This window comes from Pyrgilauda ruficollis, unplaced genomic scaffold (genome assembly GCF_017590135.1).
Source record: "Pyrgilauda ruficollis isolate IOZ18807 unplaced genomic scaffold, ASM1759013v1 scaffold61, whole genome shotgun sequence".
NCBI lineage: Eukaryota > Metazoa > Chordata > Aves > Passeriformes > Passeridae > Pyrgilauda > Pyrgilauda ruficollis.
Window position 1 is genome coordinate 3,765,401 of NW_024527822.1, and position 18,575 is coordinate 3,783,975.

Genomic DNA, 18,575 nt, shown 5'->3' on the forward strand with positions numbered 1-18,575 from the left:
GACTAAACAGCCTAGACAGACTTTTTTTTTTTAATTAAGATTCAGTCTAGTTCCTGGTAACACATTGGGAAATAATGACTGAAGAAAACGAACATCAATTATTCACAGTCTATTGGAGAAGCCTTGTATAAATTATTCACAGAAGACATTCTGAAGCTGGCAAGATTATAGGAAACATTAATAATAAGGCAATGATTTCCTCTCATCCTTTGTCTTCCTCCTTTTTTTCCCTCCTCATTCTGTATTTTAGTTGGTCTTTGGTTCCATGTTGTGTGGACCCCAATGCCCCAGGGTATCACTGAAAAACCTCCATGTGTTTGTCCTTGGCCACATCTTGCCCTCCAGGCTTGTGGCATGTGTCTGCTGAAAACAGCAGCTGTTCTGAGACACAGCTGCCTGATGCTGCCAACCTCATATTCTCCCCTCTGCCCATGGGAGGCTGAGACAATTCAGCCCTGACTCTGCCTGCAGGAAATGGCAGCATGTCACCTGAATCCCAGATCGTGGGGCTTTGGATGAACAACACACAAATGGAGAGGGGAGAGATGGAAAACCAGTGTTGGAGATTATTTTTGCTCTGTATTTTCATTGATTTGTGTAGAATTGCTCAATTGCTATCCCCTTCTGATGTTGTACAACCTGATAAAATCCAGTCCTGTGTCTTTTTTTTTTTAATCCTAATTATTGAGAGCCAGGGAGACACAGAAGAATACACATGAATGTGCATGTGTTCAGTGGCAACAGAATAAACAGAAGACCTGAGATGGTTTTAGGTATTGTTAAGTAAGAAATGTCTGGAGGAAAAAGTCTGCCAAGAAGAGTGGTGGAGGTAGAAGTAGTGGGTCCAAGTGGTGTGGGATGGGAAGCTAGATGAAGAGAGAGGTAAGACTGAATGGCCACGGTTGCATGAGGGAGGAAAGCAGTTGAATACATTATAGTTTGGTGTTGGAGGATGCAGGGTATTGAGACAGCTTTGCTTAATCTTCTGGTGAAATCTCAAATATTTTGATCCCTCTCACAGTGTGGTAGTATCTGAAAGATACTTGACATGAGAAAACACTCCAGAGGAAAGTTTCAGAGCTCAGGAGAACCTGACTAGGCATTTACATGTGATGATCTACTCAGTTTGTCAATCTTTGTTCCTGATAATCCTGCCCTGATCCCCACCATCAGAGAGTTAAGCAATGTGAGAATGTTATGGTCAGTTAGTAGGAGAGATATTTGCCAACTAATATTGATCCTAGTCCACCAAAATCACCAGGACGACCACCGCAGTACCAAAAGACAGAATGTGACCCTGGAGACTTGCAGTCAAAGGGCAAATGAGACAAGCTTGCTTATGGTCTGTTTTGCCCTTTGGGGAGCTGTTTCCATGTCTGGCAAGTGATTGTAAAGTGCAATCGGATGTGCCAAGTGATGGACTGCAAGCACTCCTTGGAAGTGGTTACACCATGGGCAGGGCTTCTGCTTCAGGATGCCCCAGTGCTCGTGGTGTGTGGGCTCATGGCAGGGCACCACTGATCTTCACTCACAGAGTTTAAAAGTAAGGGATTTAATTAGATTTGTTGGTCTGACCTCACAGACCATTAAAATACACCCAGCTGGGCTGATGGTGGGGCTGATAATGGGTATTTGGCACGAGTTTTTCTTCCATATGGTATCCAGTTATGGAACGAAACACTTGAGAGACAAAGGGTCCATCACATGCCATGACAGATTGTTCCAACAATCAGCCCTTCCTCCTATTAAAAATCTGTGCGTTATTTCCAATTTGAGTTTGTTTGGGTTCAGCTTCCAGAAGGTAGCTCTTATGCATTTGTCTGATTGATTAAAAAGTGCAGCAGGATCTTGTGTTTTCTCCCCCTGGAGATGCTTACATATTAATCAAGTTGACTCTCAATCTTCTTGTGATGAACTACGTAGATTAAGCACTTCAGGTCCCTTACTGCAGGACATTACCTCTAATTTTAAAACCATTTGAAGTCCTTTTGTTTTGTACTGACCTCATAAAAATGCCAAATCACATCTATATGCAGCATTATAACAATCTTCTTCCCTGTCATACACGTTTCATCCTATGTATCTCTCCCTGTACCTCTAAATTTATCCAGATCTCACTAGCGACTTTTTTGGATGCCTTGGCAGTGGAAGCTCTTGATGAATGGTGGGTCTGCTCTCATCCTCAGCTTGCTGCTCTCTGGGATACATTTCAGCCCTCTGCAGGCAGGGCTGTCACTCCCTGCCCTCGGCAGCTTGTCTTTACCACTGACTCTGCTAAAGCACACTGAGTGGGCTCAGGCTTGGTAACAATCTCTCCCCTGCCAATCTTGATACCACTCCTTTTCTTTTTGCCTGCAGATCATTGAGAAAAATGACTCGTTGAGATCAATGAGAAAAACCAGACTCAGTCCTGTGCAGGCAGAGCTGCCCCCTTCCTCCCTGCTCAAGGGTGGTTTGTAATTGACAGCCCCACCTGAGGTTCTCAATCCCTTTGAGGGCAGTTCTCAGTCCCTTCAAGGTGTTCCCTGCTGGTGTTGTACAGCACCACCTTTCTTCATCAGAGTGACATGCAAAACTAAGCTAACTGTATTAGGAACCCTCAGTCTATGACATCCACTCCATCACCTTTATCAAGTGACTTGTAATCCTGTTACAGAATGAAATGAGGTCTGTTTGACAAGACTTTTACAGTGGTAACTATTAGTACTGAATCTCATGTCAATTTTTTATTAAGTGCATATGCTGTCAGCTTTATTGCATGTGTGTAGGAATGTGTGTGGCTGCCTGTGGCAATGTCTAGTTAAACAGTACTTTACAGCATCTTTTTGTGAGAAAGACTAGTTGCCTGTACAAACCACAACATCTTTTTTTCCTTCTGTAGTTATTTAGCAAAGCTACAGGTGTGAATCACCAATAATTGTATCAGCTGCAAAGGCAGCAGTGTGCCCAGCACCACTGTGTGTCACACTGTTCCTAACTGCCTCTGAAATATTCTTCCAATTTTAAAAATGCCCCTGGTGGGGCAAGTCATTAAATCTTTTCATGCATTTCACAGTTTTCTTCTCAGAAAGAAAGACCACATTCGGTCTTCACAATGTGCTTTGCTGTGCTTTGCTCTGTGTAAGTTGGTGTGTAACACCCAAACTGATATTTGAGAGGTATAATAGTAATTAATAGTAATTATACCTCTCAAATATCAGTTTGGGTGTTACACACCAACTTACACAGAGCAAAGCACATTGTTTGCGGTTAGAGAGGGACAGAAAATAGTGATGTCCAGTTATTCAGTAGAGACAGTTTTTCTGAAAATTTAAGTATCAAATGCCTAAACAAATGAACTCTGGGGTCAGGCGTGTTCACAGAATCTTCATCTAATGTGGAAGACTAATTTTTCCTCTGAATTCTGAAGAAGGAGGGTTTAGTGGAGGACAAATCAGAGCACACTCCTAAAATACAGAATTTATGTTCCCAAAACTTTGCATCACTCCTTAACTTCGTAAGTTTTGATGCAGCCCTTCTTGTTGGCAGCATCTTGTGTGTGTCACCCTCACAAACACAGTGATGCTGCAACAATTCCAGCTGTTTCTGTGGCTGCTGGGAACGGCTGCATCTGTGCTCAGCTATGTCTTAGTGATACGGAGCAGCCACAGGAAGAAGCTCCTGGGATGCCCTGGGATGGATCAGCTGTCTGTGCTCTGTCCCTCCACAAGTGACTGATCTCCTGTCTCCAGCTGGGATGAACTCTTGAACTGATGCAATTTAGACTAAAGACAGTTTGCCCTGGCTTTTTGTCACCCCCCTCATGGAAGACCAAATTGCGGGACTCTAGGAGAGGAGACTATCTTCATGCTCACCACACACTGTATTTCCTCCCCACCCTTCTCCAGCTGGAACGAGACCAAATGTTGCATCTGTTCCAATGTTGAAAGTGGTTCATGTTGCCATTAGCCACATTCAGCCCCAAATTGAACCTGGCAAGCAGCTGGCATGCTCAGAGCCAGTTTGCTTGCACGGGGATGTGTTTTGATGGGAAATGCTGCTGCCTTTTAAATAAGGAAAGAAGGTAATTCCCCACCTAAATAAAAGAAAGGCTCACCTATTTTCTGGAAGGTGAGAGATGGATGATGTGTCCTGCATGGCAGCTGGCCTGATCTCTTGTACTCTTTTATTTCTCTCAAATGATCAGTTTGCAAGGGGTTAAAATATGTTAGTTCAGCTAGAGTAAAAATCTCTGCTCAGCCTCACTGCAATGGAAGAGGAGGCTCTGCTGCCCTCAGAATCTTCATTATGGCAGGGAATTGCTCATGGTTCTTGACTCCTTAGTTGAATTTCATGATTCTGGAATGGTTAAGCAGCACTCTCACTTTCTTGCTATTTAGCTTTATTAAAAAAAAAAAAAAAAAGTTGAAACTGTTGAAGAATTCAAAGATGTCATGAGAGAGCTTACTTTTCTGCTTCCCTTCCTGATAGCATCTCTCTGCACCCTTCAAAAGGAAAAAATAAATCAAGATTTATTAATAATTCTAAAGCAGTGAGTCAGGATGTCTTTATATATTTAAGGTGAAAAGCTGTACAAAGTGTGGTCACAGTTCAGACACACAGGGATGTGTTCACTGCTTTTGCCCAAATCTCTGGAGAAAGCTGTTTCCCAGCCCAGGTGCAGGGAGATCCTGTGGCTTGAGCTGAGCTCACACAGTCAGTCAGGAGTGGTGTTAGCTCTGCCTCCTGTGCCACTGCTTATAGTGAACCACTTGCCCTCACTGAGGGTGGATTTTTTGTCTGTCAGTCTTTCACAGAAATCCATCATGGCAGGATTTCCTTGTTTATTTTCACACCCATGTCTCCCTGGATCCTGCCCACTTTCCTTCCTGGTCCATCACCAGTGAGCAACAGGGTTAGAAATCTGTTGGTTTGAAGGCCACTGGTTCAAATTCAGAGTATGCTGATATGACCAAGAAGGAAAAATGACCCTTCGGCAGATCATTCCTTCAAAATAGACCTTTAATCTGCTTTCCAGTGGCACGCATCAAGGACAATTACAGAAAGAAATCCTGCTGGTACTGGGACAGAAATGGGAGCCAGAACTGTTAGTTGGATTCAGATGGAGATTTATGTTACGCAGCCATGACTTAATCAAAGTGCTTATAATAAAGCAAGTTTTTCTGCAGTTTAGATAAACACTGGCACATCTGTGGAACCACATTTTCTGGGACTTCAACCAACGTCATTGTTTTGGGCCAGTTTCACCACTTTGGCTGCCAGTCTGGTCTCATCCTGCAGTTTCTCAGGCTAATGAGTTTATGTCTGTCAAAGAAAGTGTATGAAAGATCTGTCACTGTGCAATGTGGCATGTGTGAAACAAGAAAATCCCATAATTTCTAGGGATGTGAGTTGTGTGCATTGCTCTGGATCCTGCTTTGGCTTGGCTGGTGTAGTTAAAAAATCTGCAAACATTGTAGGAAGTACTATGGGCTGCAGAAAGTGCTCATTTGTTTTCCATCAGGATGTTTAGTCTCAAAGAGGACAGGATGCAGCATGGTACTGAGGGAAAGTGGGATGGCCTGCCATTGAAACGAATGTCCAGGCAGGAATTACGATTCCTGACACAGGCATGGGGTTCTGTGGGCATACAGGACTTCAGCTGCTGTCCAGGTTTCTGTTTCATAATGGGAATAATCTTCCCTTAGCAGGCAGAGATATGATCAGAGGGAAAAGCAGCATACACCTGTTTGGAGGAAATAATTTTAGAGACATCAGAAAAAAAAAAAGGCACTTTGTGAATATACCTCCTAATTGTACTTCCCTTAATTACACAGATTTTGAATAATGTCTTTGCTGTGCTGACAACCAGTGGTTATTTTCTCAGCATGTTAATGTCACCCTAATCAAAGATCCTCATCTTCTAGTCACAAACCTGTGGGTGACCTTTTCCAAGACCACATGGTCTATATCAGGCAAGATGTTTGAGGCTTTGTGGGTGGTTCACGTGAGGAGAAACATGGAGAGGCCTTTGGATTAGGTCTGCTACTCTCAGCCAAGGTTTGTAGTGTTATATGATGTCAGCCTGCTGCTGTGTGCCCTCCTTAGCTCAGATGAGTGAGAAAAGTCTGTTCTGGCTCTCAAGTACTGGTGGTTTTAATTGAGTTCAAGGTGTAACAGCTGGGTGAGGAAGGGTGAGGAGAACTCTATTTTAAATCCTCATTTTCACAAATTGCTTTTGGACACAATAGAGATTTTGTTTCTAAAAATCTTCTTTTGCCAATGGAGGCGAGCTGCAAATCAGGAGCTGTTACTGGGGTTTGGTTTCAGTGCTGCCACATCAGTGAAAACCCAGGTGAACATCTCAATGCTGAATGTTGGTAGTTCTGCTGTTGTGTTCCTGGGACTGGGACATTCTGTTTGGTTCCCTTTAGTGGAAGTTCAATCTTAATTAATTAAATGGCAGACAGAAAAAAAAATTAATAAGGATTGATGAATTCATTCCTATGTTGTAAATTATTGTATCCCCAGCTTTCTCCTGTGCCTCTGGTGAGTACCTGGAGATGAAGAACCAGGTGTGCAGCAAATGTGCAGAGGGGACCTACTCCCTGGGCAGCGGGATCAAGTTTGACGAGTGGGATGAGCTGCCAGCAGGATTCTCCAACGTGGCGACTTTCATGGACACGGCGCTCGGCTCGTCCGAGAGTAAAGCCGACAGCTGCAACAAGTGAGGAGCTCTGCTTGCACCTGGCTTAGGCAGCTGTGGGTGAACCTGGGACAGCTCAGCAGCACAAAGCTGCTTAATGCCTCATCTGAGCTGTGCAGAGGGTAGCCAGCCCTGCTCGTGGCAGACAGGAGTGGCTGGGAGGTGAAATCTGTAGCCTCATCTCTTTGCTGTCAGCATGGTCTCCTCGGGCTCATCGGCAACCAGTGAGCTTAAGACCAGCCTGGAGCTGCTCTTATTTGTAGCTGGAAAGCTCCAGGGTCATGGTATAGTGAATGTGGCTAAAAGGTCCTTTTATAGCCTATTTAGAGACCTGTGGTGCTTGTAAAAGGCTGTTTCTGAGTGTAATTGAAGGTATATTGAACCTGTAGATAATAAACCTTTCTTATATGGGCTGAGTCCTAAATTTTTCATACAATATCCTTTCCCATGCACAGTTTCAGTGAAAAGTATTATATTTTATATTATTCATGTAACATCTAAAAATAGATATAAAATAAAATTATTATATTTAGTATATCTGAAAAATAAATGGTGATCCTGTAATAAATTTAAAAAGTCACTGCAGTTAGCTGTTTTGGGATTCTGGGGTCTTTTTTATGTAACATGTTGTTGTGTAGTAGTGTAGAAAAAGTCTCCTCAGTATCTGTGATCTCAGCTGAGGCTTGTTTTGTTTATGTTCATCAGCTCTTCATGGACGCCTCGAGGGAATTACATAGAGTCAAACAGGGATGACTGTACAGTTTCTCTCATCTACGCTGTGCACCTGAAGAAATCCGGCTCTGTCTTCTTTGAATACCAGTATATTGACAACAACATCTTCTTTGAATTTTTTGTAAGGCCTTTTAAATGGTGAATCCAACCTTATATTGTAAGAATTCACCCCAGATCATTAGCAGCAGCTTTCCCCCTTTTAAGTTCCCTGCATGCCCATAGCTTGTCATTGCTGAACAGTATCAAAAAAATTCTGCTTCTCTTTCTGTCACTTATACTGTCTTGTGGCATTTTTTTTAATCTTCAAAACTCAGTCTGAACTGATCCTGTCTGCCATGGACTGGAATTTTGCCATTTGGGGTTACGACTGCCCCAGTTAGTCCAGCCTTTTGCAAGACAGGTGTTGGTGGTAGATGCTCCTGTTTAGGGGTGTCTGACTGGAGATGCCTTTGAAGGCACTTGACATTTAAAAAGACTTCTTCCAGTTAGTACTATGTGGAAACCTTTAGTTTTAGGTCAGTTTGTGTCCTAGTAATTTAGTAATTAAGATGAAAAGAAAAGCAGGAGAAATTCAGGTGACTTTCAGTAGGAATTAGTCTCTGAGGGTGTGTCTGTGCTGCAAAGTGGAGGGGCTGGGGATCATTAGCTCTGACATGGGAACAGCCTGGCTGGGCTTGCACCATGGTGTGTTCAAATTGCTGAAACTCTCTGGTCAGCAGTGACCAGAATGGGGAAGGTAACCCTTCTCTGCCCACCTGGATGGACTGACTGCTGTCCAGTGAGCTGGAGGGTTCCCAGCACCAGGATTTGCAGTGGGTTGTAAATGCCCCACATTACTGAGGCACTCTGGAAGTTTCCACTATCCTTGTCATGTTGTACCTGCCATTTGGGACAGAAAAAAAATGTAATGGGAGGGTGACTCAGAGAGGCAAATGGCTGGAAATTTTCAGTCTCCTCTGTTACTGCCCTTTTATCTGTCGACAAGCTCTGTTTTTCATCAGAAAGACACAGCTCATGGCACCTCACAGGAATGAGAAGTCTTAGCCGGTGTTGGTCAATATCTGTTGAAGTTTGGGGGAAAAGTGCAAAGTATCCTTATTTTTAGTAGAGCCAAAAAGGGAAGACAAAAATTACCTGTTGGAGGTACCTTCATGCTGCTACATCAGTGTGATAGATTGCTACTGTACTTGGGTAACAGTGTTATTTAGCCATTTCTGTTTTGTATTAAGCTATCCTGCCTTCTTCATGAGAAGAAAGCAGCAACTATGCTTTCTGCTGTCAGGTGAGCGTGCCAGGATTATGAATCCCAGCCCCAGTTGCTTGACTGGCAGATCTGCTCCTGCAATAGAGCACATATATTGTGTCTCTGAGCACTGGCTTTGAAAATGGCTCCTTGGTTATTGCTTTTATCCATATCCCACTCATTCGCCTTCTCTGAATTTATCATCCCCTTTTCAAGAAGCAATGAGTGCTGCAGCCCTTTATAGAAATGCCCATAAATTCCTAGTCAGCCTCAGTATTTCAGGGAAGCCATATTTAAATCTCCTGTAAAAGTATTTTTATTTTTTTCCTCCAGCATGCCTTTGTGGTTCCATATATTTAACAATGACACTTTAGCTCTGGAAAGTGGAATTTCAGTGGCGGTGGCAGGTTACTGGGAAATGGTGAGGTGTTTTATCTGCCCTTCCTTGGCTCTGTTTATATATTGAAGCCCTTTACACCTGATGAGAAGAGGCTATATATTCTTACCTCTTCTTTGCAGGTGGGAACCAAGACAAAAGGGTGCTGTAGCTCAGGTTGCACAAGATAATTAGGGATCTACCTTCTACACAGGTGCTTCTTCACGCCTCTTCTCCTTAATGCAGTTGGTCTAGGTGGGAATTGAGTGTATAGATGTGTTGGAAGATGTGGAGTTGCACAGCTTATTTTATATTTGATTTGGAGCAACTTTAAGGAGGATCCTTGACTCCAGGTCAAGTGTCTGAAAGTGTTGAAGTGACCTTTCTCCCTGGTGCAATAAAAGCTGAGTGTGTGATCTCATGCCTCAAAGGCACTTCATACTTTTTCGTCTGAGAAGACAGGTATAGGAAGAAAGAAGTGCACCAAACTCTGCTGTAAGCAAATGCTTCTGAGCTGCCCTGGACCCAGGCAAGGGACAGCCAACCTGCCCCTTCTGCCAAGACAGACTCTCCCTGGCATGTTGCCTCTGCCTTGATAGCTTTACTCTCATCCCTAGGTCAGGTGGCAGCAGGCCAAAGGTAAAGCACATATTGGCTGTAGAGAAAACACTTTGTATTCCAGCTTTGGCCCATCCACTCCTGCTTCCCCTATGACTTGGAAGCCTCTGGATTTTAGAGAATTAAGTCTCGGTAGGCTCAGGAGAAGGAGGAAGCAGCAATACAATATGCTCAGCATCCTTTTCTGCCCATATAGCATGAGGACACGCCTGAGATCATCTCATCCTGCTCTTTTTTTGCCATCTGTGTCAGAGGGGGCTGGTGGAGGCACTGTTAAGCCGTAGCAGATGTTGAAAGTTGGGGGTTTATTTTGCCACAAGTAAAGCAGCTGTCTAGATATGTAGACAAGAGGAACAGAGGTGAATCTTAAAATTCCCAGAAATCGTTATGCTGACAGAGAGATGCCCCTGACTGTAGTCACTGATGTTGTGTTTTTATTAACAGATACAAAATGACCAGTGCAAAGAAATGGAGTCCACAGCAGACAAATGGGTGAAGCTCACAGACAATGGGGAATGGGGCTCTCATTCTGTAAGTGCGTGAAAAATTCCTTCATGAAGTTTTTTTCCATTTATAAATGTCTGTAATTTCCTCTGTCCAAACATGGGCCAGCTCCTGTGAATGCATTTGAAGAAGCAGAGCTTTCCTAGTACTGAGGGGAAAAGTCATGGAGATCCCTAAGGGGCTGATCCCAAAGGAAATTATATAGATGCAAGACTTTGTATTGATTTCCCTGGGCTTTGAATTAAGTGTTTTATGAGGTTAAATAGATTTATGCAAATCTGCATGCCACAATCACTCTGCATGATTGTAATTGAAATCTTGTACAGCAGTTGTTTGCTCATGAGAACACAAGATTATTCTCTGTGCCTTGGCAGAGCAGTGGGAGTGGGGTGTGTACGTAGAGACAAGCAGGACGGGCATTTCATTCTCAAGTGTGTGCAGAAGAGCTGGATTGCACCTTCATGCAACTTCTGCTCCATGGGGGCTTGTGTGAAAAACCAGCTGGCAGCAGGGATATGAGCCTGTCCATGCTGGGGATAGGAGCCCTGTGGCTGGCCCATGGCCCAGTTGGCTGAGTTGGCCCTGTGAACATCACGTTCACAGGATCATGTGCAAACCAGCTCATCAGCAGAGGTTTGGCTTCCACTACACCATCACACCCTTGTGCCCAGAGCCATAGCAGCAAAGGCCCAGCACAGGGGACATTATGCCAGAAGAAAAAGACTTTTGTGGACATAGGCAGCAGCACAATCTCTGTTTTCCATGGTGTGCTTTCCCTCCTAGAGGAGAAACTGTATTCCTGAGCCAGCTCTGGTTGGAGTGCCTGTTAGGTCTGGTGCAAGACCAGTGCAGGTTACACTGGGAGGGTGGAATGTTGGCTGAGGAGGGATGAGTGGCATGAGCTGAGAGGTAGATCCAGGGCCAGGGCATTGACTTGGGTGAGCTGAGGGATGCAGGCAGTCTGCATGAGAGATGGTGCAATCTGAACTCGTCATCTGGGGTGTGCAAGTGTTCTCACTGTCTATGAAAGTTGTTGGGATGGCTGGCTGAAATGTAGACATATGAGTTGGTGAGATGATGATGCGCTGTCCTGAAGGGCTTTTTATGCAAATGCTGTCAAAAGTGTTTTCTGTGAGCACAATTTTCCCGTCTCTGCTCTCAGCAAGTGAGTCCTGCTGCGCTGGGGCTGGTGGTGGGTACCTCACCCCACACAACCTGATGCGTGTTTCAGTATGGTCCCAGCTCCCCTGTTACACGTGACAGCTCAGCTTTCCTCTGCCCCTATGGGTAGCAGATGTTTGAGTGTGGGAGATGCAATATGCTGTATTTCCACTTTGCTAAATTTTTCAACTCTTTATCCTGGGTGAACAAAAACTGTGGTCCTGCCAGGCCTGCTGTAAATTGCATTATCCTGGACCCTTATGCTGGTAGAGTTTATCCCTCTTCTTGTGTGAAAATATAGCACTTTCAGGCCATTATCCTGCTACTGGCACTAAACACCTTGTACTGGGCTAGTAGATATGGAATACCAGGCCAGGCAGGGGCTTGGTGAACCTGCTGCTTTTAGTGGTGAGAGTGATACAGTAGTTACACAAGAGAGTTGAAGGCAGAAGGCAGAAGGCACCAAAACGGAGGAGTTTTCCTGCCTTCCTACTGCCCTTTACCTCAGCCGTGATGCCACCAACCCACCATCCTTCCACAGGGGTTGTGCAGTCACTTGCTGCACCACGCCATGAAAACAAGTGGGTCAGGGCAGTCAGAAACCAGGTTGTTTTCTGCATCTCATTTGCTGTTTGCAGTCAGAAGTGAGCAGGAGGGACGAGACTGCTGCTGGAGATAGCCATGGTTTGTGCCTGGCTTACTGGTCATGATACTGTTACATGCAGACAGAGCTTGTTTTTTAAAACCTATAATCAAAACTCGCTTGTGAGCTGGATTTTCAAACTCTGGGTCATGTTGAGTTTCTTTATGAAAGGGTATCTCAAGGCTTTAAAAACAAACTGATTGACTATATTTGAATGTAAGGCTGGAGATAAAAGCTCTTGAGTGCCAGGGGTAATTGGATAAAGACAGGAACAGCTTTTTCCAAGTTCTGCTTACAACAAGGTCAGAAACAGTGTTTTTCCAACTGGGGCATTGAGAAACATTTTCATAAAGCACATTTTGGCACTCCTCAGATATGTCTGTACAGCATCTGTCTATTGTTTTACCATTACCTCTTGACCCACTAAACAGCACAGTAAAAGCTACTAGGATGCAAGAAATTTGAATGGAAGTAGGAAATAAAATAATGTCTTGGCAAGGGGATGTTTGCTAACTCACACGTGTTGTTGCAGGTAACTCTAAAATCAGGTAGCAATATATTATACTGGAGAACAACAGGGATTCTCATGGGCTCCAAAGTTGTAAAACCAGTTTTAGTGAAGAACATCACGATTGAAGGTAAGTAGAATTTGTCTTTGAGGTTTTATCTCTTTTATAACAATGTTTGCCAAGTACTATTTCTACTGCTGTGCCTACAGCGCTGAAGTGGCTTTTTTTAACCCCATGCCCCCTCTCCTCCTCTGAAGAGTAGCAACAGAACAGCAAAACTTCACAGTGAGGAAAGGCTGAAAAATTAGTTTATCTGGAAAATGTTGCCATCTACTGGAGAAGACTGGATTAGCAAATAGAGAAAAAGGAATAACAAGGTTTTCTTTATTGTAGAATAGAAGGGCTGTGGTTATTGGTAAGCCTCTCAACAGTGATAAATAGATATATGTCATACTGTGGCAGTTTAATTAATATTCAAATTATCTGTTTTATATGTAATTGCTCTTTTGGTCCTGGTCTAAGTGTAATAAAACTGGGAGTGTCATATAAGGTTCTTAGATGGGTCAGACTTTAATTTAAGTATAAAGATTAAAGACCTAAAAGTTAGCAAAGCCAAAGTGTCTTAAGTGAGTGGTGAAACTGAGTGTGGTTTTTATGCTGTTTTATACAACTGGTTTGCTCTCAGCCATAAGCCCAGATAAGCAGCAGTTAGATGGGTCTCTTTCAGTGCTTTACCCAGAATTTTTCTTACAGGAGTTGCGTACACATCTGAATGCTTTGCGTGCAAGCCTGGTACCTTCAGCGACAAACCAGGAGCATCTGGCTGCCAGGTGTGCCCACGAGACACTTATTCTGAGAAAGGGGCTAAAGAGTGCACCAAGTGTGAAGAAGAAATGTATTATGCAGGTACATAAACCAAGTGGGACAAGGAAAACCAGGAAGATCTGAGTATGTGCCGTCACCGGCTGTTTCAGATGTGAGCGTGGCTGTATCCAGCAATGAGTGTCTCCAGCTGATATGTGAAGGGGAAATTACTGACTTCCCAAAGTATGCAGAGGGCACATAGATACGTAATGGGCCACAGTCAAATGCTGTTAGTGTCATCAGTGTTAACATGAAGGGATGGAGGCCTTTATGACCAGGAAGGGGATAGTTCTTCTGAAGGATAGAGCAGTCGTGCTGTGCCCTCTCCTGGTAATTTGTGTTATAGGTTGGCGATGACACGAATTTGCTTCATCACTGCCTTCAGCCTTAACATGTTTTGAGGAATGTCCTTTCCAAACAGTCTCTCCTGGCTTGCCCCTGCCTCCTGTGGGGCTGGAGAATGGGGTGATCTAGTTGCAAAACCTAGTCCCAAAGTCCTCTGTGTTTCCAGCTGTGGTTAGGTGGTGATCTTCGAATGACATGGTCTTAATCTATTCTTCATAGTCAAAAGGTCTTCAGATTTCTTCCTTGTAGTAGTTTTAGAAAATTCTTGAAGAATCAGTTACTGACCATAGCACTTGCTGTCACCCATGATTGCAAATGCCTGGGGACCTGTGCCTCTGATCTCAGTGGGAATGAAATATCAAAATTATCTGGCAAGAGAAAAAATTAGGCCAGTGTTGTAAGGAAGTTTCTACAGGATTAGAATGGTTTTGTTCCTTATCAAGTGAGAAAATATTTCCATGCTTGCTAAACTGTATAAATTTTTGTTTGATGGAATCATGGAGTGGTTTGGGTTGGAAATCACCTCATTCCAACTGCCATGGGCAGGGAATTTTTGACTAGACCAGTTTGCTCAAAGCCTTGTCCAACCAGGCCTTAACTGTTTCCAGAGATGGGATATTCACAACTTTTCTGGGTGACCTGTTCCAGTGTCTCACCATCCTCAGAGTAAAAAACTTCTTCCTAATAATTGTCTTTGCATACACTGAATCAGTGAATTTCAGTGTGACAGTATAAGCCCTGCTAGTATTTCCCCTGTTCCCCTGATTCATTTCAGGGGAAGGCTCATGCAGACACGATTAAAAGCTTGATTTTTCATTTTTGTTTTATAATTTTCTGCTGACTCATTTTAACCTCCAGATTCAAGCTTGTTATATTTGTTTCCAGAGACCATTTGATAGTTTAATATCCTGTTTCTCACCTTTTCTTTTAGAGGAGGGATCCAGTGCATGCATAGAGCGACCTCCATGCACAAGCAAAGACTTTTTCCAGATCCACACCCCATGTGATAAGGAGGGAAAAGTAAGTAGAAGGCATGATACTATTTTTAAGCTCACTGACCTTATTGCTATCTCTGCATTTGAAAGCAAGTTAGTTCTTTTTAGGAATCCATTGCCCAATTACTTTCCCAATTTTGCTTCCAGTATAGAATCTGTGGCTTTTGGCTTATCCTTTGCCTGCCCTCTCTGCAGCCTTTATCCCTCTGTAAGAATCTGACAGGTCTGGGTCTGCTTAAGGGATGTGTTTTGGTGAGATGATAAGCTCCTTGCACTTGTGAAGGGTCTGATGGGGCACTGGGGCTGCTTGCATACTTCCACACTGCTGGAACACAGGGTGAAGTACTGTCCCAGCATAAACCCGTCTCTTTAGTTGTTAATAATCTTTCTGGCATACTTTAAGCTTGTGATGACTGTCCTTGCAGCACCCAGGCATAATTCAGGTGATACCATGGCCCAGGAGCATTGGATATGGCCATCTCTGCTTCAGGTGGAGGAGTGTTTGTCTGCATGTGTCATGTCCCTTGGTTTTAGCATCAGGGACAGGCTAAACTCTTGCCCGTGGTCAGGTAAAATAATGGTATATACATAGTCTGGAGTGTTCATGTGTGTCAGCTTGGCTGCTGGTAATGTGCTTGTCCCATGGGATGCCTCAAATCACCTGGACTCTCAGGACATTGTTTCACCCAGAGACCTTAGATCCACTTGGTCTCATGGAGGGACTTCCTGGTGGAGCAGCCGGCTTTCTCCTAGCAGTCAAGTGGAATTTTTGGAGGAATTGGAAAAGAAACTGCTGTTTACTGCTGTAGGAAGCTCACAGAGGTGTGGACACATAGTCAGTCCTGTTTGATGTCTTTCCTTTCCCATCTCTCATAGATCCCATCTCTCAGATGGAATTGCAAATAGTCAGATTCCCTAACACCTGTATGTCGCTGGCCTAATATTTCTGGCAGGATTGGGTATTTTGGAGTCTCCTGATCAGTGAGTTCTAAAATGCAGCTGAGATATCCTATGCTTTGATCATGAAGCATCAGTGAGTTTAGCCCCAGAGCTGTCAGGCTCTGCAACCTGGTCTTGACTTACTGATTTCTGCTCTGTTGACTGTGTCTAATGACTCATGAAATTAGCAGCAGTGTTCATGGCTACACCCCCAGGTACCACTTTAATTGCAGCCTCCTGTGGATTGTTCTGTCACTGCTCTGTGTGGTCCAAGTCTCCCTGACACTGAACAAGTTCCTGTTATTGACCCTTTTCCACTGGCCTTTCCCTTTACTGATGGATATGATTAGAATGCAAAGTGGGTTTTTCTGCAGACAGCCTTCACTATCCAGTTGCAATGACAGCAGCAGGTGTTGCAGGCGCACAGATACTGGCTGAGTTTTCAGGATTGGTTTCATTGCTCTGGAAATTGGTTCAGGTTTACTGTATTCCACAGCCATCTCTCCATGTGATGCAGCTCAGTGGGAGGGCCCGGCTCTGCAGGCCATCTACAGGAGAACAGTGGATTGATCCATGGTTGCTAAAATAAGCCAGGTTTTCACTGAACAATAGATTGTTGTCTCCCTTCTGCTGTCCCACTCCATGTGTAGAAGGGGCCTCTGGAGATTTATGCACCTGACTCTTGACTTGTCATCTACCTGCTGATTTAAAAATCCCAAGTTGAATGCTTCAGCCCCGGTCTGAGAAACCCCTCACCACACGGCCACAGGCACTCTCTGACCCTCCTCTCCCGCCTCAGATGCAGTAGGATTCCTGTGGCAGGCAGTGTGTCTGGGCTCTGGGCAGCCACACAGGTGCTTTGCCAGCTCCTGACCCTTTTTATTTTAAACACTGTGCACTCTGATGCTGCTGAAGCATTTCTGGGGTGAGTCTCCAGAAAATCCTCCAAGTGTTCAGGAGCAGCAAGGTCAGGCTGATCCATAGCAAGAGGTGCCACTCTGTCAGCAGGAGCAGTCCCTCAGTGCTTGAGGACCCCGTGCCAGTGACCAGACTCAGCCAAAGTGTCCAGACAAGTCCATGGAGAAAAGGCAGGACCAGTGCCAAGCTGGGACATTGTGTCCATGGGTCAGCCAGGGTGTGGGTCAGCCAGGGAACATGACCTGGCACAGGCATGGCTGCAACAAAGCACAGGCAGGGATGGAGAGTGAGAGCCTCAGCATCATTGGAACTCCCAGGAGACAGGGCCTGAGCCTGAACTGAGGCTTCTTCCAGCTTATTCTGTGGAACAGTTTCAAGAAGGATCAATACTTCAGGTGCTCTGCATCTCATCCAATCCTTCTCCTGAAGACAGAAACTTGTGTCCTCAAAGGGGGGTGATGATAAAGAAGTGATATGGCAACACCATGGACTGACTCAAGTTAGTGTTCATAAACTTCTCCTTATGGGATGACAAGGGATTGGAGGGGCTTTGGGAGAGCTCCTGCATGATTTTAACATTTTCTCAGTAGGTGAGAAATGGCAGGAAGAAATTTCTCAGTAGGTGAGAAATGGCAGGGACTTTTCAAAGAACAGGCCAGTATGAATTAAAAATGCAGAACTTGTGGTTTTCTCTACTAATCCAAATAAAGGGCTTTTATATGGCAGAAGTTATGTTTTGTGTTGCTGTGGTTACAATGCAGAGATTGCATATCCAGTTAGAATTATTTATCTGATGTTCTTCAGAACCACTTGCATGGAGAAATTTACTAATTAAAGAGAAATTAAATTTACTAATTAAATAGGAAATTTACTAATTAAATAGTAATTGTTTTAAGCTTCACATTTTTGTTTTGTCCTTAAAGCCTCATCTCTTGGAATCTCCTGTGAACCCAGTCACTTCTGTTGCCCTTACCTGCACTTCCGTTTATTGTCCTGTGTGTTCAAGATCTGTTCTTGGCCTCAAATGATGGAAATCCTAATTTAGTTTATAAGGGGGACTTTCATTGGTGCATCTAGTCCTAAAACTTCATGGTACATTGTGTGAGCTCAGTGTCTCCTCCTTCCAGACTCAGATCATGTACAAGTGGATTGAACCCAAGATCTGCAGAGAGGATCTCCCTGATGCATTGACCCTACCTCCTTCTGGGGAGAGGCAGGACTGTCCACCCTGCAATCCTGGCTTTTACAACAATGCTTCATCCTCCTGTACTCCCTGCCCACCAGGCACATTTTCGGATGGGACACAGGGTAGGAGTCTGCAAAAAAATTTTGTGTGTCTCCAAAAGCAGTCATCTGCTTGCACGTGACTTAGTTTAGTGACACATCATCATAAGCCAGTGTTCATTTGGTGTTAAATACTTGTTAAATAACATTGGAGAGCGGGATGTGGATATCTGTTGTCTCTCCTGAGTCCTTTCTTATCAGGGATTGCTGCTCTAAGTTGACCTGCTGTGTTCTGGATGCATTTCTTGGCTGATATAAACATACTGAGAATTATTTTAAGAGATTGTGAGGGGGAATCAGAACTTTTCCAGTCAGCAATTTCTCCTCAATCACTCTCCTATCCATGCCAAATTCTTTCCTGCAAAAAACTAATTTTAAGCCCAGTCAGATGAATACCCTGCCAATATTTTCTAGCCTAAACTCTGGCTTGTTGATTCTGAGATGCATTGGCCCAATGGTCCCCTACAGCATTTTGTGGGAACTCTTGTTTATCAAACTTTCAGCTGAATCTATTAAAAAGTAAGTGTGACTTGGGGGGCTAGTTGCAGATTACTTAACATGACGTTATAATCTACAATTTGCAAAATGCTGGTCTCACTTCCACTCTCCTGGTCCTGATAAGTCTTTGACTGTTTAACTGCAAAGAAATAAATTATTTTATTTGCTTATTACTTTCACCAGAGAGTAAAAAAGTGCTATCTATGTCCTTCAAAGCACTGTTTGATGTGTGCCTTGGCTGTGTGATATCATTTTCTGTCC

At 44.0% G+C, this 18,575-nt stretch overlaps 1 protein-coding gene across 2 annotated transcripts in view; it reads left to right on the plus strand.

Moving 5' to 3' along the window:
- The window catches only part of ELAPOR2 (endosome-lysosome associated apoptosis and autophagy regulator family member 2), a 92,632-nt gene that overhangs the window by 54,692 nt on the left and 19,365 nt on the right, over positions 1-18,575 (plus strand). For both annotated transcript variants that reach the window (XM_041483733.1, XM_041483732.1), the window contains exons 3-9: positions 6,511-6,706; positions 7,391-7,538; positions 10,099-10,185; positions 12,495-12,600; positions 13,225-13,377; positions 14,612-14,700; positions 17,660-17,840. In XM_041483733.1, the coding sequence (XP_041339667.1) occupies positions 6,543-6,706; positions 7,391-7,538; positions 10,099-10,185; positions 12,495-12,600; positions 13,225-13,377; positions 14,612-14,700; positions 17,660-17,840 (928 nt within the window). In that variant the 5' untranslated portion in view covers positions 6,511-6,542. The remainder of the gene's footprint in view (positions 1-6,510; positions 6,707-7,390; positions 7,539-10,098; positions 10,186-12,494; positions 12,601-13,224; positions 13,378-14,611; positions 14,701-17,659; positions 17,841-18,575) is intronic.